Below are 25484 nucleotides of genomic sequence, written 5' to 3' on the forward strand. Positions count from 1 at the left end.
ATTGACTCTAACAAACAATAACGCTACCATATACTAGAGCATATTTGTCTTGCCAAAGTTATTCTCGCTTGTGTTATTTGAGAACTCCCTAACTAGCCATGCAAAAGAAAATCAAACCATTTGGGGCAATCCTTTTTCAGTAAAACCCTTTCCATACTCGTTTCCTATCATGAACAAAACCCATACCTAAAAAACTAGGGCAGCTTTGACATTCATGAATACATATCTCCATACTTATTTTACCAAACACCAACATCCTTTTGGTGTGTTGTACCTCATATTCGCATATTACACGCCAATGTGGCTATCCAGTGTCCTTTAAATTCTTACCACTTTCAACTTTTCTGTGATTTCCGTTTATTTTTAGTATGCATCATTTCTGTATTTTCGCATAATTTGTTTTCATCTAATCAAAGTTATTAAAAACAGTATAAAGTTTAAGAAAAAAACAACGGCGAAACTTCCACGACATCCTTATAAGACTGATCAAACTCCAAAGCTATGGTAGATTGGGAAGAGGAACGTGAAACTGTAAGGGTCGATATTAGTCAGCTAAAGGATCAAGTCAGTCAAATTTTAGAAGCGTTGAAAGCTATGAAAATCGTAGGAGAGACTTCGTTTGCAAAGGCTGATGATAATGCTCACACTCCAGTACTTGACGCTGTGGGCACACAATTCACATTTCCAATGTATGGTTTACCACCAGGTTACACACTGCCTATTGGAGATCATTCAGAGGTAGAGCATACTTCTTTGGCTTTTCCTGTAACTAGCAATGTACTTGCCATTAGTACCCAAGGGCCTATCCACACAACTGAGGCAAAACTGAATGAAAAACGTCCAAGCTTCCCCACACAATTGTCGCGCAAGATGCTACTTTGCATGCGAACGTAGAAGGAGCGAAGGATAAACTTGAAGTTCTAGAAGGTAGACTGAGAGCCATAGAAGGGTTTGAAAGTTACGGGTTTGGTGACGTGGCAAGGTTGAGTTTGGCTCCAGGAGTGACCATTCCACACAAGTTTAAGGTGCCAGAATTTGAGAAATACAAGGGAAACACATTCCCTAAGAACCATTTGACCATGTATTGTCGAAAAATGGCTGCCTACGCATACGATGATAAACTACTTATTCATTTCTTTCAAGATAGTTTGGCTGAAGCAACGTTGAGTTGGTATACGCATCTGGAATCCTCTCATATCCTTTCTTGGACAGATTTGGCGGATGCCTTTGTAAGACAGTACAAATACAACATGCATGTCGCGCCAGACAGGTTACAATTACACCATATGGCAAAGAAAGATGAGGAGTCTTTTAAAGAATACGCACAACGATGGAGAGAGCTGGCAGCGCAGGTTTAACCACCTCTATATGACAAGGAGATGGTTGCAATGTTTGTAAGCACACTACAACCACCTTTTTATGAGCATATGATTGGCAACGTGTCTTCCAATTTCGCTGATATCATCATCATAGGCGAAAGAATCGAAATCGGACTGAAAAGCGGGAAAATTATATCTCAAGCCACCACTCCGAAGAAATCTATTTTTAATCCAGGGAAAGAGAAAGAAGGGGGAGTGCATGCAACATCAGCAATACCCATGTGGGGAAGTCATGCATCCACACATAGCTATCAACCAAGCCCGAGTTATCCTCCTTATGTGAACAATACAGTGTCTGGTCCCCAAACGAGACCTCGACAACCAGGATATTATCAACCACAACAAGCTAATGCCAGGGGCACGGGAGCTGGTTTAGGTCCAAATCAGAATGTTGGTCAAAGTGCTAATGTCAGGAGGAACCAATTGAAAATTTTCACTCCCATTCCTATGACGTATACAGATTTGTTACCTCAACTCCTTAAGAAGGATTTGGCCGCTATTCGTCTAGTGAAACCCTTATAGCCTCCATACTCTAAAAGTTTTGATGCAAATGCGAGATGCGATTTTCATGGGGGAGCCATTGGCCATTCGACCGAAGGATGCACCTCTCTTAAATTCAAAGTACAATCTCTAATTGATGCAGGATGGCTGAAGTTCCAAGAAGACGAACCTAGTGTTGAAGTCAATCCCCTTGCCGAGCATGGAAATACCTCAACAAATGCCATCGAGGTTGGACGATACCGGCTAGTGCGGGATGTTAGTAAAATTTGTAGTTCTAAAAAGGTCATTTTTGAAACGCTGATAAGATTGGGTTTGTTAAGGGGGGGAGATGGCCTCGGTGAGGCATGTGGAATCTGTCCAAGAGCCGAACATATCATTAATGAGTGTACCAAGTTTAGGAACTTTCTCCAAGATCTGATTGACAGAAGTTTCCTACAAATATACTACGAGAATAAAGAAGAAGAAGTATCTGCAAACCCAAGAACTGAAAGATAAAAAAAATTTGCCTGTGATGCTTATTGAAATGTAATCATTTTTAATTAACCTCACTGCTTTGCTCGGAGCCTTGGGGTTTCCTATTTTAGGGTTGACACTTTCTTTTGCATTTGGTTTAACATTAAATCATGTTTGTTTCGTTTTTTTTTTATCATCATCTCGTGTCTTAAATATTTTTTTTTTTTTAAAAAATCGAATAACATGGATATGACAATGAATGTTTTGAAAACAATAATGTTGTTTTTCCTAATTTTGAGCACCCTATCAATAAGATGGAAGATGATTATGACTGACCCGGAACCCTCTCCAGAGTTAATGATATTTGTGAAGCAAGATTCTAAAGAAATAAAACCCCATCAAGTAAAGGTTGAAATCTTTAGTGTAAGAGAAGAAAGCGAGAGAGAAAAGGTAAAAGTCGACACTAGCACGAAGAAAGAGTTCAACACGAGTTATTACTCAAGCCAGAATGTCTTCAGAATCAAAGATGAAGTACAAAAAGCAGTTCGATGCGAGATTTCTAGCTGGGGCAAGATACTCCCAATAGGTGGCAAGTATCGTGTTGAAGAAGGACTATAATGAGCAAATGCATGTCGACTATCATGATTTAAAGACAATTTCTCATTGCCGCAAACCTGAACAATCAAACTTCCCATCGTCGTCCAAAGATGAATGGGACAGTCAAGGCCGATAATAAAAAGATATCAAGAGGAATATACCTTCAGTTACCTCACATCGGTACGCATATCGACTGGGGCAATACCTTTTTCTTTGGCATATGGAACAGAAGCAGCACTACACTTTGAGGTAGAAATCCCATCCCTACAAGTGTTAGTGGAAACCAGTTAGAAGAAGCAGATGGAGTTCAAAACCGGTTTGATCAGCTCAATCTCATTGAAAAAAAGATTGACCGCAACATGCAATGGGCAACTATACCAGCAAAAGGAATTCCAAGAAGGTGAATTGGTCCTAAAAAAAAAGATTTTGCCAATACTAAAGGATCATAGGGGCAAGTGGACTCCAAATTATGAAGGTCCGTATGTAGTAAAGAGGACTCTTGGTGGTGGTGCACTTACTCTCACCAGAATGGATGGAGAGGGGTTACCTTTGCCAGTTAATTCTGGCGCAATCAAAAATTTCTAATGATTCCATGATAGGGAATGCTTTTAAAGTGGAATTGACAATATTATATTATTCAATAAATCTTTTTTCATCTCTTCCATAAGGTCGTTCTTAACTTTCAAAATCCCTCCCGAAAATAATAAGCATCACAGGCACATTCACAGGGTGCGAGCTTGTCCTTAAGGGATGTCGTGGATTTAAAACAAAACAAAATATATAATACAATATTTGAGACTCACATGAATTTTCACCCATACATTCATACATTCATCATAGTGTAGGCATCATCATAGGAAAAACATGGCACACCATGCATCGCCAACATTCAACAGGAATTCGTAATTTCGATAGCATACAGTTCAAGGAAAAAGACATCAGTGACAAAATTCAGAATTTTCAAATAAAAAAAAGAACAAAAGAAAAAATATTTGTTTCAAGATTGTCAAAGCCCAGTTTTCATCCTAGCACCTAAGTCCAGTTTTCATCCTGGCACCAAAGCCCAGTTTTCATCCTGGCATTAAAGCCCAGTTTTCATCCTGGCACCTAAGCCCAGTTTTCATCCTGACACCTAAGCCCAGTTTTCATCCTGACACCTAAGCCCAGTTTTCATCCTGGCACCAAAGCCCAGTTTTCATCCTGGCACCAAAACCCAGTTTTCATCCTGGCACCAAAGCCCAGTTTTCATCCTGGCACCAAAGCCCAGTTTTCATCCTGGCACCAAAGCCCAGTTTTCATCCTGGCACCAAAGCCCAGTTTTCATCCTGGCACCTAAGCCCAGTTTTCATCCTAGCACCAAAGCCCAGTTTTCATCCTGGCATTAAAGCCCAGTTTTCATCCTGGCACCTAAGCCCAGTTTTCATCCTGACACCTAAGCCCAGTTTTCATCCTAACACCTAAGCCCAGTTTTCATCTTGGCACCATAGCCCAGTTTTCATCCTGGCACCAAAGCCCAGTTTTCATCCTGGCACCAAAGCCCAGTTTTCATCCTGGCACCAAAGCCCAGTTTTCATCCTGGCACCAAAGCCCAGTTTTCATCCTGGCACCAAAGCCCAGTTTCCATCCTGGCACCAAAGCCCAGTTTCCATCCTGGCACCAAAGCCCAGTTTCCATCCTGGCACCAAAGCCCAGTTTTCATCCTGGCACCAAAGCCCAGTTTTCATCCTGGCACCAAAGCCCAGTTTCCATCCTGGCACCAAAGCCCAGTTTCCATCCTGGCACCAAAGCCCAGTTTCCATCCTGGCACTAAAGCCCAGTTTTCATCCTGGAACGAAAGCCCAGTTTTCATTCTGGCACTAAAGCCCAGTTTTCATTTTGGCACCAAATCCCAGTTTTCATTCTGGCACCAAAGTCCAGTTTTCATTCTGGCACCAGAGAACTCAAAAAAAAAAAGTTATATGAGGTTCGTTCGCCTCTTCATTTAATTTTATGAGGTTCGTGCGCCTCTTCTCTTAATTCTACGAGGTTCGTGCGCCTCACCATCAAGTTATACGAGGTTCATGCGCCTCTCCATTTATTTTTACGAGGTTTGTGCGCCTCTCCATTTAATTTTACGAGGTTCATGCGCCTCATCGTCAAGTTTTACGAGGTTCGTGCGCCTCACCAGCCAATCTTACGAACAAAGTTCATAGGGTATGACACACCCTCCACAGGTGTCACGGCTCTTCAGCAAGATCCACAAGGTTGCTACATGCTCTTCTAGGTACGCTTCGAGGTAATCTCTTTCTTTTTCTTTTGACCCGAACGAAATTAGTGTCTTTATCTTTATTTAGCTTTTAGTATGATAACACAAAAACTCTAAGTTTCATGTTATCCAGCAAAATCCAAATAAAGAGGGACAACTGTCAACACCCAATTTCGTCCGGGTAAGTAAATATTTAAAATAATAAAGAATAAGAGAATAATAATTAATGGTGGGTAAAAAGGGATAAAATAATGACTTTAATACAATATTTTTGAAATGTTAGTTTAATATAGTAATAATTTGAATTAATATTATGCTAATAATTATAAACAGTAATTAAAATAGTATATTAATATAATTTGTTGCATCAGTTGCTTTTAAAGAGGAAAATATGATTTTCTGATAATAATGATAATCAATGTTTTGAATATTATTTAATTTGTTTTCTGGCAACGAAGACCATTTCTTTCCCTATTTTGTTTTATTGTCAATTAATTCACAATTAAGGCCATAATATTATGATGTGTGTATATAAATACGCACTCTGTAAAGAAAAGAAGGGGAGGGAGACACTATGAAATAATGGAGATAGAAAAGGTAGGAGAGAGTATAGAGAAAAGCAAATTATCACGCTAGAGGAACTCTGCCAACAGAAATTACCAAGGAAGAATTAGGGAGTATTGAAAGCAGAAAAGGTACGTCATCTTCACGCCTTTTTTTTTTATCTTTTTGTTGCAATTTGAAGGTTTTTTTTCTAAAGGTTTTATTTTTTTTTATCCATAAATGACGTTCTTTTAAAAATCATGATTTTTGAAGTATAAGTACGCGTCGACCTATGGTCGGTTTCTTTTCTCTTTCCCACCGTTCTTAAAAATAAAAAATACAAAAATCTTTAAAATAAAAAAATATCAATCTTGTTAAACCAAATCTTTTTTCGGGTTCATTCTTCAAAAATCCAAATCAATCTATAATATTTTTTTTACACAAACTCACAAACCTTTTTCTACATAAAGAACTACGTGTCTGATTGTCCATTAAATGGGTGTACGTAGGACCAAGGTCAATTCTTGTCGGGTTCATAAAACAAATTTTTTTTTGTCTCTTAATAGTTTCTTTATCTTATTTTTTTAGGGAAAATTAAACATTAAAAAAACCACATCAACCTTTTTACATTTAATTAAAGGTACTGCCTTTAGGCAGGCACGATAGGGTGCTAACACCTTCCTTACGCGTAACCGATTCCCGAACCTAAAAATCTACTTTCCGCGGACCATGTCTTATCTTTGGTTTTCCATAGTTTTTCCATATAAATTATGGTGGTGACTCCACAAAACCTTTTTTCTCAAACCCGTTTGTTTTTCGGCTCGCCGTCCCGTCGCGATTCCGGTGGCGACATCAGTAATTTGGTACGTTATTTATTATTTACCATTATCTTACTATTTATTATGTTGTTATTATACTCCACAATTAAGTATTATTCTAATAGGAATATAGGCTCATGACTCATGTTGATTCTATAAATACAACTAGTATTCTTCAAGGAATACTCACTTTATAATCACTCTGACTCTCCCTTATACATCTTAACTCTCTTATTGTTTTGAGCATCGAAAAGTCTTCGCAGATGGATATTCCTTCTCTCAATAGCAAGGAGGCCCTTTCCAAACAAAAGGAACATTTAGACCACCGTTAGGATCTCACCACCTCTCCATAGGTCTATGCTCAAGATCTAAGAAAAAACATTGGTGCCCACCATGGGGCCTATTAAAACACTTCCCCATCCTCACATTCCCATGGTCACCACACACAACTACCCAATGGCGACATACAACATCAAACGCTGACGCTCATTTATCAACAAGATGAACAGTAGATAGCACAACGCCATGCTTGAGGCCTGACGCACCAGTAGTAGGTTGACTTGCATGGACTTCAACAATGAATGATCTGTTACCAATGAGGAGCATTGGTATCTTGAAGCTACTGTGAAATTTTGATGATGATAAAAGCTGAAGAATTGAAGACTCTAAATGCATCTTTATTAAACGCATTTTGTAGAAACAAATGTATAGGATAAAATGTAATGATGTAAAAACTCTTAGAAGTTTTCGTATTTAGTGAGTCATTGCACAAATAATCGATTATCAAGAGGAATAATCGATTATCACGAGCCAGTTTAAAAGAGAGTTGCTTGCGCAAATAATCGATTATTACACAGAATAATCGATTATCACGGTTTCATTTAATTCTGTCCAAGTCTCTGGAATAATCGATTATTGCTCAGGATAATCGATTATCACCATTTTGAAAACCCCATAATGGACACAAATAATCGATTATCACTTATGATAATCGATTATCAATGGCAGTTGGGAGATGTCTTTTCAGTTTTTGACCCTGCACGAAACTAGGCTTAGAAATAGAGGTCTTCACAGCTCTTAGAAAGAACTTTTCAATTGAGAGTATTAGAGCTTTGTGCCTAAGGGAAGCTCTCTGTGAGTGAAAAGGATCTATGCCATTTTGATAATACAGTTTGTCTGAGGAAGTTCTCAAAGTGATAGAGTGCTCTTGCCTGGTCTTGTGAATAGGAGAAGCTCGCGTTTTGTGTGTCAAAGGTCGGAGCGGTTCTCTTCAAGTTGGCTGAGCAGGTTCTTCCGTTCATTTGTCGAAGGAAGGTGTTTTCTATTCTTTGCTTATTTTGATTATCTGATTGTAATCTTCAAACCATATTTTAGTGAAAAAAAAGTTAATCATTATTCATAGTGATTAAGAACTGGACGTAGAATCTTTTGATTCGAACCAGGATAAATTTTTTGTGTTGATTTTCTTGGACTCTACACTCTTTAAACTTTTAGCACATCAACTGTTTGATAAAAGTTCACTAAGAAAATCAATTTTTGAAATCGACTATTTTAACTTGAGTTGTGACCGTTACACGCTTTCCGCTTTATTAATTTATTCCGTTGCGCGACTCTATAACGGTACCGATTGTTCTGACATGATCGACCTCGACAATAAAGGGTCACCCCTCCAACCTTACCATGATCTTCAAGAAGAGGACTAATGTAACACCCGAACAAGGGACAACCTGCCAATTTGACAAGATTTGCGTCCCTCTTAGCACTGAACTCAGGAAGAATGGAACAAGTCGACCGAGCATAAAGCGACAGGAGCCCAAGGGTGTTCTCACCACGCCCATGGCGACCAACACCACCAAAGTATGTCAACCTGGCACGAATGCTACACTTCCTTAGATAAAGAAACATACAATATGGAGCTGAGGCAAGATCGACCATTGTTCAAGTTGTTGAAGTTGTGCCCGATAATGACACCTTAGATCTGGACCTAGAGTCGAGTCCCCAGACGATACTTGACCTTCCTTTGATAGGCCAATGCAACTTTGCTCCTTGGGAACCTCTCCTTCCCAAGTCACAAAGGTCAGTTGTAACATGACTGAGCAGGTCAGCAAGTAGATAATAAAAGTCGTCCAACAAAAGATTTTATCCAGCCCACCGAAAACTAGGGCCCAAGAATATGTTTCAAAAGAAGAATCTATTCATCTCCTTTATTCAAAAGACGATAATCAAAATATCACAACCGATTTGTCACCATCACTAGCGAAAGGATTTGAGAAATCATCTCCCCAACCTCAATCGCAAAGCTTGGCCAGCGAGCTACAAGATGATGTGAACCACATTTACAAAAAGGTTGATTGAGGATCTTTAGGAACCTTAAAAGAAATTTCGAAATTTAGTAAAAAAATTAGGAACAAAAATTTCAAAACGTCAACATCTTGAGCTACAAACTTCGATTGGGGCGTTTCCAAAATAGTGTAAAAGATCACGTTCTGAATTACAAATTAGGCTCAAGAAACACTCAATTTAGATGTACATAACAAAAGTTATGAATAAGAGATAAAATTGGACAGAAATTGAGATTCTATAAATCAAGAAGAAAGAAAAACAAAGAGACAAAGATAAACAAAAGCAAATAGTCACTCTTCCAAAGGAGGCAACATACAAAGGATGGAAAGTCCTTTGATACAGCCAATGATTCTTGAATCACTCAAGAACTAAGTATTGGAACAACCGGTACCGATTTTGCGCAACGAAGTTAAAACAGATTCTTTTGTTAAGAGCGAAAAAGTGTGTTTGGTCAATAAAATGGTTCCTTTAATTTTTTTTGTAAAACTTTTAACAAACAGTTGATGTGCTAAAGGTTTAGAGAGTGTAGGAAAGAGAAAAATCACACAAATGATTTTTATCCTCGTTCGAATCAAAATATTCTATGTTTAGTCGCTAATAACTATGAATAATGATTAACCTTTTCACTAAAATATTGTTTCACAGATTACAATAATATGGAATAAAGAGTAAGAACAGAAAACACCTTCCTTCGACAAACGAATGGAAGAACCTTCCTTTGACAAACGAACCAGAAGAAAACTACTCAGCCAACTTGAAGAGAATCGCTCCGACCTTAGACACACTAAGCACGAGCTTCTCTTATTCACAAGACTTGACAAGAGCAACATTATCACTTGAGAACTTCCTCAGATAAATTGTATTCTCAAATGACATAGATCCTTTTCACTCACAGAAAGCTTTTCTTAGGCACACAATTCTAATACTCTCAAATGAAAAGTTCAAGAAGAAATGATGATGATGGCTTTGATAATGAGGAAAACATGAGCCTCGTGATAAAGAAGTTTGTTAAGTTCATGAGAGCAAAAAAAAAGGATAAATTCTGAATAAAAAGAAAGGAAAATCAAGATCTCCATCAAAAGCTGTAGTTATAGGATAAGCTATTCTTTTCGTGGGCTTTATAGTATTGAATAAGTATTGTTTTAAGTCAGGTTTGCAGAGGATCCATATTTATGTGTGAAGAAATTACTGTATTTTGTTTTTCTGATGATAGTTGTAATTAGATGTGTTGTTTTTTTATGTTATAGGCAAATGACGTGGTCTTTTGTGGAAGGATTCTCATGTTTTTAGCTCATTTCTTTCCATTATCAAAGCGATCAGGTATAATTATGTAAACTAGGTTTGTACATGGGTCGGTTCTTGTTGGTTACCAATGTATCACCTGTTCAGTAAAAAAATCTTGCATTGGGTTTGGTCGTATTTCTGAATTTTTTTATTTGTTTAGTTATTCGCTTCCACTTTTTTATGCTAGCAATGTCTACTGACTAGTAGTGCCACACACACCACATAACTTTTCAAAAAAATAACCATAAAGAAAGGAAAACCAAAGCAAAGAAAGTCGAAGTCCACAAAAACAAAGCAAAAGGAAAACTCGCCAATATATGGGACGACCAAACAACAAAAAGCAAAAGGCCCGACCGAATTATCAACTTACAAGCAAGCCTAGCCGAATGATCAACTTAAAAGCAGGCTCACCCAAATGATGAACTTACAAGCAAGCTTGACCGAACGACTAAGTGATATATGAGTTTGGCCTAATGATCAATCCACCTATATAAAAGCTCGACTGCCATCTACAAGCTCGCCTGAACAACCAAACGATATAAGAGCTAGAACGAATGGTCAATCCACCTACAAGTTTGGTCGAACGACCAAACAATATAAGCGCTCGATTGAATGGTGAATCCACTTACAAGCTCAGTCGAATGACCAAATGATATAAGAGTTTGGACGAACATCCAAATCCACCTGAAAAGTCTACAAGTCGACAAAGCTCGACCAGAAGGACATTCACAAACATTCCTAAGACTAAAAATCAAACTTCCAAGATTGAAATGACTTATATGCATACCCTACCAAATATGCTAGATGATGCGACCTAACAAGGACCCATTATTAAAATTTCGACAATTTTATTATATCTTTAAAATAGTCATTAAATATTTTTTCATAGCATATCTCTAATCCACATAATTATGACATAGATTGTGTGAACTTATAAATACACACAAATTTAATAAGAAAAGAACACTAAATCTCATACTTTTTTATACATAAAAATCATGCTCTTTAACATATGAAAATATTTTATAAATAAATCAACCTCAAAAACACATATATGAATTTCTTACATTCAAACACATACTGCCACCTCAAAGACCATACTAAAAAATATGATAAAAACATAAAAAAAAATATTCAATTGGATAAACTTCAGAATCAAAGTAAAAAAAAACGTATAACATCAAAATTAACTAAAGAGTTAATGAATTAACCATTTATAACATCCCATGAAAATTAACTGAAGAGTTGAAGAGTTAATGAATTAACCATTTATAACATCCCTGTGTAGGAATGACAACGGATCGGGTCAGGCATGGATAATGCCTACCCTCAATCCTATCCGACAAAACAAATATACCCGCTTGCCAATCCGCCACCCGCACCCGCTTAAAAAATATCTGTGGATATTTTAAAATCCGTGGATATCCATGGATACTTGCGGATACCCGCAAATATTTAAAAAGTATATTTTTATAAAATATTATAATAAAATTTAAATAAAATTACAAAAAATATATAAAGTATAATATTAATGAAATTAAATATAAATTAAATTTTAATTTTATTTATATTTAACTTTGTAAAATATAAATTAATTTTAATTTTAATTAAATTTAACTTAATAAAATATAAATTAAAGTTTTACTTTTATTTTTCATGGGTAGGGGATATCCGTAGATACGAATAATATGAGACCCATACCCGACTCGTTTATAAGTGATTATTAAAAAATCTACTAACCACAACTCACAGTAATGAATATTTACGAATATCAATTATTCGTCACGAATTTTATCTCCGAATATCTGGAGTTTTTTTTGTCATCTCTAATCTCTCGAATAAATAAACTGATTAGATATTCAGTACTTAATATTTAGCATAAACCAATCCGGATATGATTTTATTATGTTCAAATAACTATAAAAGTAAACATATCAAATAGTTGGAGTAAAACGATGAAAATACTAACTTACAGATTTTAATAATATGGTAATATTATTTGAAATCTCAATTTAAACGCATACAAAAATTGATAAATATCAAATTGACAGCTTTTAAAAGTTTAATATTAAAACATGGTAATTGTTTAATAGCTTTCCAAAGTTTATGCTTTTTTTTTCAGTTACGAACTTCAACAATTTTCACATTTTCGTTTTCCCTCTCAATTTCACTATACTGAATCTTCATCCATTTCAACCCAGTTCTGCCTCTCCCTCTCATCACCACCGCACCGCCCCACTTCTTCGTCTCCTCTCCGTCAACACCACCGTCTCACATCTGCGCATCTCCCTCCTCTCTACATAAGAGGTGAAGTTCTTGAATACAGGTTAGTATCTCGTTATCTAACCTACGAATTTCAGGGTTGTCCTGTTGTTTTGGTTCATTTGTTTGAATTGATTTTATTGCTTTTTGTTTTGTGTCCAATATTTTGGGGTTTGGGTTTTATTCGGTTATTTGAGAAAGATTTTGTGAATCGGGTCTTGTTAATAGGCTGCCCTGTTCGGGTATTCTTAAGATTTTTTTCCCGTATAGGGTTTCTCCGGTTTTCAGCTTCTTCTCGTCAGTTTGATTCATATCCTTGTCATGTTCCCGAATGATAGATGGTTTTGCTGCTTTAAACTTGATGCCTAGGTTCCTAATGTAAAAGACGAAAATCACATAAAAACAATTTACAATCCTGTTCACATTGACACGCTTTAAGTATCCCCTCTTTATATGATTATTGTTATTTTTTCAGTGTAGTAGATGATTACATCAGACATACTTGAATTTACTTAATAAAAACTAAAGAAAGGAATTCAGAAGAGTTTCATATGATTACGCTAAAATAAACATATTGTCTTTTGGTGAATAAATAAACATATTAATACGTGAATAAAAAACTGATAATATTTTACAAGGGATAGAATATAGGGATGTAAAGGAGACCCTCGGAGGCTTTGGGTAGCTGTGGTTGTTTCAATTGCAGGCACATCCCTGTGTGCGGGTCTCTTTAGGTTCTCTCTCTGCAACTACTTGCTATCAATTGTAACTCCTTCTTTGCCTGAAGTGTGCTTTAGATTATTAATTGCTCTTCGAATTTGTTGGTTGAGTAACATATGAACCTAAATTTGATGAGTTTCAGTAGTTTTTGGGGATTTCCATTTTGAAAACAGTTATAATTTGCATATCTAGAAAATAAGTTTTTTTAGTTTCTGAGACAAGGAAAAATGTGTTGGCATGGATTGCTCTTACTCTTCCTTTTAGTATTGATGTGGATAAGCTCTGCTAGCTACCTGCAGAGCTTTATCTTGCGCTAGTATTTTTGAACTTCTTTTATAAAATATTGGTGAAATAATATTAAGCTTTTTGAAATTTGAGTGAAATTAGGGTTATATTTGATTATGCTTCTATATTCATAAAGCCCTTTTTTAGTTTTGTCGCGTGTCTTTAATTTTTCTCTTTTCTTTTTTTGTTAAGTGGAGTGGGATGACATTGTTGTAATTTAGAATGATAGGAATCCTAGGAATCACAGTTATAATTGGATGAAAACCAAGAGCAAGATATAGAAATTCCTAGGGAGGAAAAGAATTTGAGTTTGCTCAGTGGATGTGAGATCAGAGAGCAAATATTCAAGGAAGTTTCTGTATAATACTGAGCTGTAAGACCTGGTTGTAGACGTCATTGAATGTTTGAGTTCTCTGGGAAGCTTGTATGTTTTATAGTATATTAATAAAAGTGTCATGTTATTTAATAGGTCAAAGTCTAGTATGGTGGGATAAAAAGACTCGTGGACATGCCTACGTTTAGTGGAAAATAAAATAAAATAAGAATTGTTGAAGTTAAAATGGGAATGTGCAAAATAAGATGACTAAAATAGTTATTAAATGAGTATAATATCAGCAAAATCATCTTGGTCTAGTGGTAATGTGCTGCGTGCTTGTTTGTGTGGCTTTTATGCATCTGAGGTGGGTTTTTTGGGCTGGCTTACGAAGCCCATTAATCAAAGAGGGGTAGTCAGGATCAGAAGCTCATTTCTCCTCTTCTTTCTTTTTCGTAAAAGCTTCTCTCTTCTTTTCTTCCCTTCTTTTTTCTTATTTTTCCGAAAACCCTAGGGCAAAGGGGGATTTTTAATGCATGAGAGAGAGTGGCGTGAGAAAGAATCCAATGCTTAGAGGATTAACGGACAAGAACGAAATTAATAGAGCGAGGGTCAGTTACAAGGAGTACAGAAGAAGAAGAATCCAAAGTGAGGGGTTTAATTTCTAGGGTTCGAGAATTCAATTCGAGGTGATGGAGAAGCCTATAAATAGGACGAGCAAGAGAGGGTTAGGGACACACCGAGAAAGCATTTTAGAAACCTAAGAGTGAGGGTTTGAGTGGAGTAGAGCACGTTTCCAGGTATGGGGAGCTAACTTGGCTTGCTTTTAATTGTGGTTTTGGTCTGGATGCGTGGTGAATAATGTTCTGCGGTGTGAATGGTTTGTTCAATATTCTGTTTTTGTTCATGTCGGATGGGTATGAATTGCTATAGCTGTTGAGATAATTTAGAATCAGTAAATATTTGTATTTGGAAGCAATTAATTAGACTTTTCAGTCACTTCTACGAATGATGAATGGTAGATGTTGCATAGTCAATTTAGATGTTATGGTAATTGTTATGCTTTGTTGAGACATGATATGCGGATAGTTATTGGATTTCAAATAATTCTTTTCGTGTCTAATGTTAATTTCTAGTTCTTAGTGAAGCGGTTACAACACTGTTGTGTTTTTGCCCTACATGTTGGATTGAGTATGTTAAAATGTCAGATTATAGAGGCACACGTGAAAATTAGTATTATGTTGTTAAAATCTGAAATTTGCTTGGATGATTGAATGGAATCAATGATAATTATTTACATTGGGATGACAGAATTCTTCGTGCTAGACTAGAATACTATGACATTATGTATATTGTTTATAAAGTAATATAAAGGCTTAGTATGTGTCTACAGGTCTGATAGAACTTTGTTAATGGATAAATTGACTATAATTTTGTTGGTATATGTTTTAAAAAAAAATTAGAGGTACTTAATTTGTTTATGACTGGAATTACTTGTATGTCATCCATTCCTCTGTTTTGGATTGCAGAGGATAAGTGGGGGTTAAGTTGCGTGAGATAAGTAGTGTAAGGAATGGTAGATCTGTATATTATAAATGACATTTGGTCTTGGTTTGATGATTATAAGTAAGTGAAATTTGTTGGATGAGTAGATATGGTTTCAGAAATTATCTACTTGCTGTGATGCCTGAATGTGTATCTGACATGAAACCACATATTATGATATTAAATCTGATTGCATGTATGTTAGTGTTCAGGCTTTTTGCGGGTATGTGGCATAAATGATAGGATACTGGAAGTAAAAGTGCATGAACTTAGTTAAAATAATAGATATTATAATTTTTGCTGAGTTAATTCCAGATTATGTATGGTTGGTGTTTAGGTGAATATGTTAAGTAGGATGCAGTTTTGTAAACATTTTTTTCCTGTTTACTTTGGACTATACTAATTTCCGATTTCAATGAATATAGTGTACGGACTTGGTCGATGATGGTTGACTCTGTTTGGATTAAAAATAGGTTTTTGAAAATTGTAAAAGATGTACTATGTTCAGGATAAAGGCTTAACAAGAATTTATTAAATTTCAATGCTGAATAAACACTGTGAACTGATATACGTGTCCACATTTTTTACTCTGGTTCTCTGGATACAAGCCATATTAATTGATCATGTGTGCTATGTTTGGAGAAGAGAGAAAATGGTTTTCTGTGTGGATTAGGTATGAAATTGTTTATGGCTGTTGTAATATTACGACATTCTGGAATGAGTAAATAGCTATTTTGTTTAGTTTAATGGTTTTGATTAAGTTAATGAATTAATTGACTGTAACAATTGGTATCAAATTCTTCTAAAACGGTATGCATAAGGTTTCAATGCTGATGTTCTAGATACATGTATGCTTTGGATGTTTGTCTGGGGTAAGGATAGATAACAAGATCATAATCTAGTATTAAATTGCTTAACTACTCTGAATTAGTTACATGAGGTGACATTTGACTAATGTAATGTGAATCATAAACTGATAGACCTGAAAGGAATAAGGGGAAGTGGATAGTATACGAGAGAAGGAAGAGGCACAACTGATGCGATTAACTAACTAACGGTCTGGCACTTAACTGCCTTTAGCAGTTAAGTGAGGAGGGAAACCATTATAAATAGGAGAGTTAGTGTAGGAGAGGGGACTTTTGGTTAATTGTTTGTTAGACAGGTTCTATCCTGGGGAGAGGGTTAGGCCTCTATTGTTCATTGTATACAGATATTCTTTTGTGAATAAAAGAGATCTTTCTTCATTACCTGGTGTGCTGGGTGTGAGTTTGGAGTCTTGATTAGGTTCGTTGTGGAGGATTCTATCAAATTGGTCCGACCTGCCGGATCCATAGATAGCCGAACGTGATGGAGGGAAGAGTGGTGACGGTTGCGGAACAGATGGAAGCGGTGGAGGTGGCGTTGGCAGAAACGAAAGCGGAAACAGTGTACCTGCGACATGAAATTGGGACGCTGAGGCAGAACTGTGAGATGATGCGCTAAGATATCCAAGCGATTTTGACGATCTTGAAAGACCGCAAGATCGACAATAGAGGGGTGCGACGGGATGGGAGTGAATCGTTTGTAAATGATAACGCCGGAGGATCAGGAGACGATGGGGGCCAAACCGGAGCAGGACGTACGGGGGCGATGATCAATTGGCGGAAGCGGGTGGAATTGCTCGTGTTTGAAGGTGGCGAACACTGGAATTGGATGAGTCGGGCGGAAAATTTTTTCGAGGTACAGAAAGTGGAAGAAGAGGAGAGGATGCAACTGGCGTTTATTAGCATGGAAGGGTATGCCGGAAGCTGGTTCCGATTCTGGCGGGAGAAGACTAAGAACTACTCGTGGGAGGGGTTGAAAAGAGCGTTGGGAATTCGCTTCGGAGGAGGAACTCGGGGAACCGTCTATGAGAAGCTATCGACGATCAGACAGATGGGGCCGGTGGAAGACTACACCAGGGATTTTGAGGTGTTAGTGGGTCAGACGACTCAAATTCCAGAGGAGCAAATCCTGGGTTATTTTATGGCGGGTCTCAGGGAAGAGGTGAGCGACCAGGTGAGACCGCATGATCCGCTAGACCTTATGACCGCGATGCGGGTCGCGAGGGACGTTGAAAAGTTTTGTGCGCCGTTGAAGACGGGAGGAGGATCGGGTTACAAAAATCTAAGTTCGTGGGGGCGGTCAGCGGGAACAGTCGCGCGGGTGGACCCACCGAGAGAAACACAGAACCAAAGGGGAGCCATCGAGAGTGTCGGGTTGGTTAAGAGGGAGACGGCCCAAGGAGGAGGCGTTGCTAGAACCACCGGTGACGGGAGAGATCGAGGCCTACGAAACCTACCTTATGCGGAGTACTTGAAAAGGAGAGAGGAGGGCAAATGTTTCCGCTGCGGAGGGCCGTTTGGTTCAGGTCATCGGTGTCCAGAACGAGGACTTCGCATGTTGATCGTGGTAGCTGAGGAGGAGGAAGACAGCGGCGAGACGGAAACAGAAGTGAACATCGCTCAAATGGAACTGTCGGCTTTGTCAGCAGGGGATTGTCGTCCCCCAAAACGATGAAGTTGTGGGGGCGGATAGGTCGGCGAGAGGTCTTGGTGCTGATCGACAGTGGCGCGAGCAACAATTTCATTAGTCGCAGAGTAGTGGAGGAACTGGGGTTGAAGGTGGAGGATACCCAATCGTATCTCGTGTGCTTGGGGGATGGTCAACGGAAGAAGATTAGGGGGTGTTTTGAACAGGTGGCAGTAAAGGTCGGAGAAGCTAATATCGTTGAACGGTTTTATTTGTTCAAGTTAGGAGGGGTAGAGTTGATTCTAGGGATAGACTGGTTGAGGAAATTGGGGAAGGTGACGGTGGACTGGGGAACCTTAATCATGACTTACCGACAAGGAGAAGAGGAGATCACCATTAAAGGTGACCCCACATTAGAAAGAAAGATAGTGGGACCCAGAACTTCATCAAAAGTAGATGACGTGGAAGTCTGCTTACTGATTTGGGAGTTGGGCTTGCGGGACGCCCAGAACGTGAATCAGAATGGCAAGGACCTTTTTGAAAGACAGAGGGAGAAACTGGAAAAATTATTGGGCCGGTATCACAAGGTGTTCGCAGAGCCCACTAGTCTTCCACCTGAAAGAGAGAGGGTGCACCAGATAAAGCTGAAGGAGGGAATGGACCCAGTGAACGTCCGGCCTTATCAGTATCCGCATGTCATGAAGGGTGAGATCGAACGACAAGTTGCAGAAATGCTTCGAATTGGGGTGATCCGGCCGAGCCACAGCCCGTATTCGAGCCCAGTCATTTTGGTAAAGAAGAAGGACGGGAGCTGGCGGTTTTGCGTCGATTAAGGGCGCTCAATCGGGCGACCGTACCGGATATACCTCATCCACATCTCCTTATTGTCTCAATCGATCCCTAACCTTATCCTCAAGTCCACGTAGCCATGATTATTTAATCTCTCTCTTACAAAGCCAACTATTTTCTCATTGTATGACATAATGAGATCTTTTAAGAGGTTCATCTTGAAGAAGGTCTTCCAATACAGGATGTTAACCGAGCTCCCTTGGTCGATCAACACTTTACTCATCCCATAACGAGTTATCTCAGTTGTTATGACAAATGGAGTCATTCTAATCGGGATCAGGTGCTTTGAAGTCTTCATTAGTAAAAGTGATGGGAGGCATAAACTTTGGCTTCTTGTCCACCAAATGGACAATCTTCAATGCTTGGATATGGTACTTGCACGTTGACGATGAGGATCTGCCTTCCGTGAACCTTCCCTAGATGGTATTGATGTAGTCGCGGAAGGGGCATTCTCTACTACTGCTTCTGCTCCTATGCTTGGAGTCTTGTCATCACTCAATTCTCAAGGAGTGACGAGAGCACTCTCTCGTCCTCAAGGGACTTCTCTTGCGGGGAGCACACCTATCCTCTCGCTCGATTTTGATGTATTTGTTGAGGTGATTTACACGGATCAACTCCTCAATTTTGTCACGAAGGGTGACATAGTCCTTTATAGGATGCCCCATATTTTTATGGTATAGGCAATTCTTATTGCAATCATCACCTTAGGGTGTAGCCCTCCTTCTTTGAAGGGAATCAAGTAAGCTCTTAGAGCCTCTTCTAATATATTGGCTCTAGTCGTGTTGACGAGAGTATATTAGTGGAACTGTGGTGCTCTGGGTAGGTTCTTTGGTTGAGACTCTCTCCCTTTTCCTTGCCACTGTTTGATTTTTTTTTCCTTCCTTATTCTCACTTGACGAAGCCTCATACTTCATATGTCTACAAAAGTCTCGCTTGTCCTTCACCCACATGCACTCTATGACGCCTTCTCTTAACTCATTCATGGTATTGGTTGGTCTCATGCACAGGTTGTCGGCGAACGACCCAATCCTCAAGGATGTTAGCATATGGTGTAAAGCTATCTCATGGTTGAGATTTGTGATTTGTCGTGCGATCTTCTTGAAATGATCCATGATGGCATGAAGGAACTCTTCTTTTTCTTGCCTAAGATTCACCAAGGCATGAGTTGTTAGATGATGCAACCGACTCGTGGCAAAATAAGTTTCAAACAACGAACGAACGACCACAAAGTTATTTACAAAGTTGAGTAACAACAAGTTGAACAATGCCAAAGCTTCTCCTTCGAGGGAGGGGGAGAAAGCTATACACCACACTAGGTTACTTGCGATGTAAAATGTCATTTAATTCACGAACATTCTCAAATGCTTGTTTGGATTAATTGATTCATCATACTTCTCGAAGGTCAGAGGAACTAGGAGGATAAGAGTCTCTATGATGGCCGGTGTGAAAGGCAACAAACTAATTGTGTTGATCGTCTACACATACGGGTGTTTCCTACTATCCTCGTGGATTGTCCTACATGGGTGTTCTCTAGGTCTGATCGGAGCAAACTGATGTTGTGGTTGGGTTGGTGCATGAGGCACCGACTTCCGAGCACTTTGCTCTTGGCATATGACTACATTCTTAGCCCCAAGGGCCATTAGTTCCTATTCATATCTTCGTTTCATTTCTTTCATTTGACTTTGCATGTTCTCAATCATCCTCAACTAGTTGGGTTGATTCTTTGTTTCTTTTAATGCGACATTACTCGTCATGTTCCTTATAGTCACCATAAGATTTGTTGGTTTTGAATACTCAACCCCATGGTGGACGCCAAAATATTTCGGAATGTAGGGTCAAGGTCAACGATCCAAAGTCAAGTGAGTCGTCTACGGTTCAAAAGAGTCCTAAAGTCCAAGTCTAGTGTTACCGCTTCTCCGAATCGTTCGGAGGGTACCTCTAGAAGGCATTCTGATGCCAAAGTTAGTTAAACGTTGGTAGTTCAGACAACAATAACATAGTAAATGCAGATCACATACTTTCTTACCTCAAATATATATTTATAAGTTTTGGAGTGAGCTTTTTATTAACACCGACTTAATTACGTACAATAGTAGATAATCACACTTTATCTAAATTCATCAGCATTAAGATTAATTGTTATGATCCATGATCCGCCAATTCATTTACATGACTGTTTGGTCTTGATGATAATTCACTTATGGATCCAAATATTATTGTTTATTGTTAATATTATCAATCATAAATAAATAAATATATATATATATATATATATATATATATATATATATATATATCATTTTAATATAATATATAACTCAAAAAGTTTAATTATAAACTTTAATCATAAAATAATATTACTATTGTTTTACTAACAAATTGATATCTAAATATTATTTTTTAATCTTTTATTATTATTTTTAATTTTGTTATTATTATTATTATTATTATTAATATAAATATAATCTATTGGTATTATTAGTGGTATTTTTTATAACCTATTACTTTAACATGAAAAATCAATATTAAAATAATATTATTAATTTTTAATTAATTTGTTATAAGAAACACCTATAATTAATTATTTAATTTTTTCATATTATTTAACTTTTTATTTAAATATTATATTTATAATTATACACAATTATAATACTTAAATGTAATTATATAAACAAATAATTTATAAACAAATAATTTATTTAAATATAATAATAATTGTATAATTTTTTAATACAAATTTGAAAAACAAAAATAAACAACTACCGTGGGAGCATTTCTCCCTGCACCTCCAACAATTTCTTTTTGCATTCCAAATAATTTTAAAATTTCAAAATTGTCTTCCCTAAAAAAAATAATTTAGGCTGTGTTCGTTTGAAAGGAAAAAACTGTTCAGGCTGATATGTGAGGATGGATTTGAGAAATGGGTGTTGTTCGCATAGGATGATTTGCGATGATTCGCGAAGAAATAAATCCGCTGATTTGCGAGATATTAGTGCTGAACTCATCTCGCTGATTTGAGAAGATTTACGCTGATTTACTGGATAAAGACTTATATGCCCCGTACGAAAAATAAAATTCCAATACAAACCTTATTCGAATTGGATGCTTAATAACAGATCCCATAAGTATTGGCTTGAAAGTGACCAGCGGTGGAGTAGAGGTAATGTTTCTTTCCATTTTTGATGTGGTTGTTGTAGGTAGAAGGTCTGGGATTTAAAGGAAGAGCAAGACAATCATTAATGGAGGAGCAAGAACGCTGTTGATGATGATGACGGAGTGGATACAGATGACCAAACGTGGAAGGAGGGATTGAAGAAGTGAAGAAGCAGGCTGCGTATTCGGTTTGAAGAAGAGGGTATCCGGTTCGAGCATTTTGAAGGAGTTCCAAAGCAGGCGTATCCGGATACAAGGTTGGTGTATCCGGATCCAGCTTCTCCAACAACTTCCATGGGGAGACGTATCCGGATCCAGCTTCTCTAGCAACTTCACGTATCCGGTTCCAGCTTGTCGAAGAACTTCCAACGAAGGCGTATTCGGATACACATTATTGTATCCGGTTCCAGCCAAGGTGTGCGCGGGTTTATTCGGTTTTGCCGGCGTCGTTTCCGGTTCGTTGTGGTCTGTGAGTGGTTTGGACATCAATAACTGCGTTCCTCCGTCCCTCGCATTCATTGGTTAGCTCCAGCGTACCTTCATCCATGGAAGCGATGGTGCCTTTGGTGTTGACGAGAAGGGCGCAGATGGTGGAGGGTGTGTTCTTATGAGCAGCAGTCGTCGCAGACAGAGACGGAGGTGGAGAGGTTGGAAGCATTGACAGACGAGGTGGATCCGGTTCCATACCTCGAGTATTCGGTTCCAGAACTTGGAACCATTGACACATCAGTTGTATCCGGTTTCAGCCAGTAGTATTCAGGCTTTCCAGGCATTGCAGAGAGCTGCCATGGTTGTTTAAGCATTCCACGAAGCTGGAGAAGGAGACGTTGGAGAAGGAGACCAAGCTGGAGTGAATCATCCTCTTGCATGCATTAGAGTCCATGTAGGTATAAAAAGATGAGCACCCCTAACCCTATGTTTGTGATGTAGTGCTTGGAGGTATTGGCAGCAAGCTACGTGAAGGTGCATGCAGGTGGTGGAGATTTCGCAAGGTGGTGGACCATTTCTGTGCTGTGTAGCCTAGGCAAGGTGGTGGACATTGATCAAGATCATTCTGTTTAATTGGTATTATGTGTAATTTTTTTTGTTGATAGTGAAAGAAGTTCTTCTCTGGTTAGCAGTGTAAGAAACTGATGTTAACATGTTTTGATACCATTTGCATTCTTAGAAAACAAGATATGGTGGCTGGTTGCTTGTGAAGTTGGTGGATAGAGCTGCATCATTGACTTAAGTGGCAAGCTGATCCATTTTTATGTAAGTTGGAAACATTATTTATGGTTTGTGTGCATTGTTGAATCATTTTTTATAATAATTTGATATATTTTTCACGTTTGGTTTAGGCTTAGGAAAATTCAGATTTGAATATATCTTCTACAGAAAAGGAGAAAGTGTTATTGTTATTGCAGAATCTGTGACTCACCTCACTGCCATTGCATTATAATTTGGACTCTACATTATAATTTGGACTCCAAGTTTTTGCTCAAACCAGCATATAGTAATCTTCATTCGTCTTCAAATCTGGTAAGTCTTATATCATTTTCTTAATTGTATTTGTTTTTCAGTGAAGTTTGTAAACTGATAAGTGAACACTCATTATTAATGACTATATTAGCATTAGTATTTTTTGTGTTCTAATTGATCGTATAAGGGGGTTTACATTTTTTGTTGATTAAATAACTATCTTTAATTATTATTTAGACATTATCTATAAATTAAAAATTGTATTATGTATATAAATGTATAAAGAGATATAATATATTGTTATACATATTTTATTTAATCTTATAATTATAATTTTGAAATATTACTTACCTGACAAAATAATTTTCATCTATACTTGTATTTAGGTTTTTTATATGACAACATAAATTGTTTAATATTGATTATTTAATCATTATTGATTATTTATATTATTTAATGTCATAATTATTATTTTTATTTTATTAAAAAATAAAAGTTCACATGAAATTATTCTTTATCATAAATATTTTGAATATCTTGTATTATATGTTTAATGAATATATGATTGCATGACATCAATTTTCATACTTTTATTTATTGCTCAATGAAATTAAATGGAAATCAGATGGATTCTTGAATTACAGATGAACTGCAAGAAATAATTAATCAAGGAAGAAGACTATCTATTGCTCTTGAACGACAAACACAGGCCATGGAGTGTCGAAATTCCCTGTTAAATGCTAGGATTGAACCATCTAATCTAACAACAGAAGAAATTGAAAACTTATTACAGACTATGAACATTGAAGATCAGAATTTATTCAGACAGTGCTTCGACTTTTTATCTTCGCATCCATCCCATACAAGACGTCTAATAGGGATGCCGCAACAATATCGTTTCAATGCATTGCAATGATACCTCACTGAAGCAAGGTCATCATGAACTATTAATATATTTGTATGTTATTATGTTGGGACTTTTTTTTAGATCATGTAATATAATAACTCCGTTTAATTATATGTTTGTTTAAAATTAATGAATCTCACTGTCGTAGACAAATAAATTGATAGTATTCGGTAAGAAATTATATTACAAACAAATATTACATTTAAAAATAAATTTATTTTACTACATTATAATTTTTTTAATATTTTAAAATTAATTTTAATTATTATTAATTAATTTCCTCTCTTTATTAACATTTATACATTTAAATATAACATTAAAAATTAACATTTTATATTACTTTAATAGATAGGGGCATTTTGGTAATCTTTAATTTCTACCAATTATACTAATTTTTTAAATGTCTCACATCAATCAAATCCTACACTAATTTTCACAAACTTTACACTCAAATCCACTCTCAATTACCCACAAATCTACTCAAAAAAATAACAAAAAAATTATCCTCAAATTCACTTAAATCCATTCAAATCATCTCCCTCAAATCCATCCAAAAGAACACAACATTAAGGTTTAATCATTTGTCATATCTTTTTTTATGAGAATATCATGTAGGTCCTTTTACTTTTTTTTCATCTCAATTAGGTTCTAATTTTTGTAAAATTGGTACAATTAAAGGTTTGTCGTTAAATTGGAGCAACGCTGTTAGACTAACGTATCGTGGTGTGTTGATAGAGTTTTTTAAATTACATGGTCTAGGTAATATGTTAATAAGGTGATTGTGACGTGGAAATTAATAATTTTTAATTAAAAAAATTGGGGAAAATTTATTTAAATTCAGTCGCTTTCTTCGAATTAGGAAATACATAATGAAATTGAGAAAAAAATGAGTGTTTCTTTGAATTTGGGTTCATTGGCGAAAAAAATGTTAGTTTGTTCGAACTGTGAATCAATTGGAGAAAGTGAAAATTAAGGCTTGCAATAGTTTGAATTTGAGCGTGAGGTTTCGAAGAAATTAGGGCTTTGGTCTTTTTGGTGAGTGTGGAACCTTGTGTCGTTGGAAGTTGGGAAAATGAAGGTGTTGCTGCAAGTGGTTTCTATGTCTTGGTAAAGCTGCGATTTGGGTTTCTGGGTTTCACTTGGTGGTTTGAATATGGTTTCATGGTGGTAGCGCGATCTGGGTCGTAGTTGATTAATGCAAATGCTCACAGCACTGCAGCACACGATGGAGATTGGGGATTTTCTGGTTCTATTGCTTGGGCCTTTTTGCAGGTCTGATGCGCGAGATGAAGGGGATTTTGCGTTTTGTGTGACTTTTGTTTGTAGAAGGAGAAGA

General features: G+C 37.1%; 1 protein-coding gene and 1 long non-coding RNA gene across 4 annotated transcripts; both read left to right on the forward strand.

Annotated features, from left to right (window-relative positions):
• Positions 1–501: 501 nt before the first annotated feature.
• On the forward strand, positions 502–1358 carry LOC148205725 (uncharacterized). Its single transcript, XM_088105142.1, has 2 exons — positions 502–790; positions 895–1358. Exons 1-2 carry the CDS (start codon positions 502–504, stop codon positions 1356–1358), a joined length of 753 nt encoding a protein of 250 aa, XP_087961268.1.
• Positions 1359–12273: 10915 nt separating this feature from the next.
• On the forward strand, positions 12274–24278 carry LOC124837090 (uncharacterized). 3 transcript variants are annotated; one of them, XR_015783338.1, is made up of 5 exons: positions 12274–12489; positions 21825–22845; positions 22949–23034; positions 23121–23301; positions 23867–24278. It is a non-coding gene; the product is annotated as an uncharacterized LOC124837090 (long non-coding RNA). The 3 variants fall into 3 exon arrangements; XR_015783336.1 differs by having other exon boundaries at positions 23886–24278; XR_015783337.1 differs by lacking the exon at positions 12274–12489 and adding an exon at positions 14158–14543 and having other exon boundaries at positions 23886–24278.
• The last annotated feature ends 1206 nt before the right edge of the window (positions 24279–25484 follow it).

The sequence above is a fragment of the Vigna umbellata genome, chromosome 1, assembly GCF_029865625.1.
Source record: "Vigna umbellata cultivar VRB3 chromosome 1, Vumbellata_1.0, whole genome shotgun sequence".
Classification (NCBI taxonomy): domain Eukaryota; kingdom Viridiplantae; phylum Streptophyta; class Magnoliopsida; order Fabales; family Fabaceae; genus Vigna; species Vigna umbellata.

Coding starts and splice junctions, on each gene's coding strand:
- LOC148205725 (XM_088105142.1), top strand. CDS start 502: ATGGTAGATTGGGAAGAGGAACGTGAAACTGTAAGGGTCGATATTAGT. Junction 791..894: donor TAGCAATGTACTTGCCATTA/GTACCCAAGGGC, acceptor ATGCGAACGTAG/AAGGAGCGAAGGATAAACTT.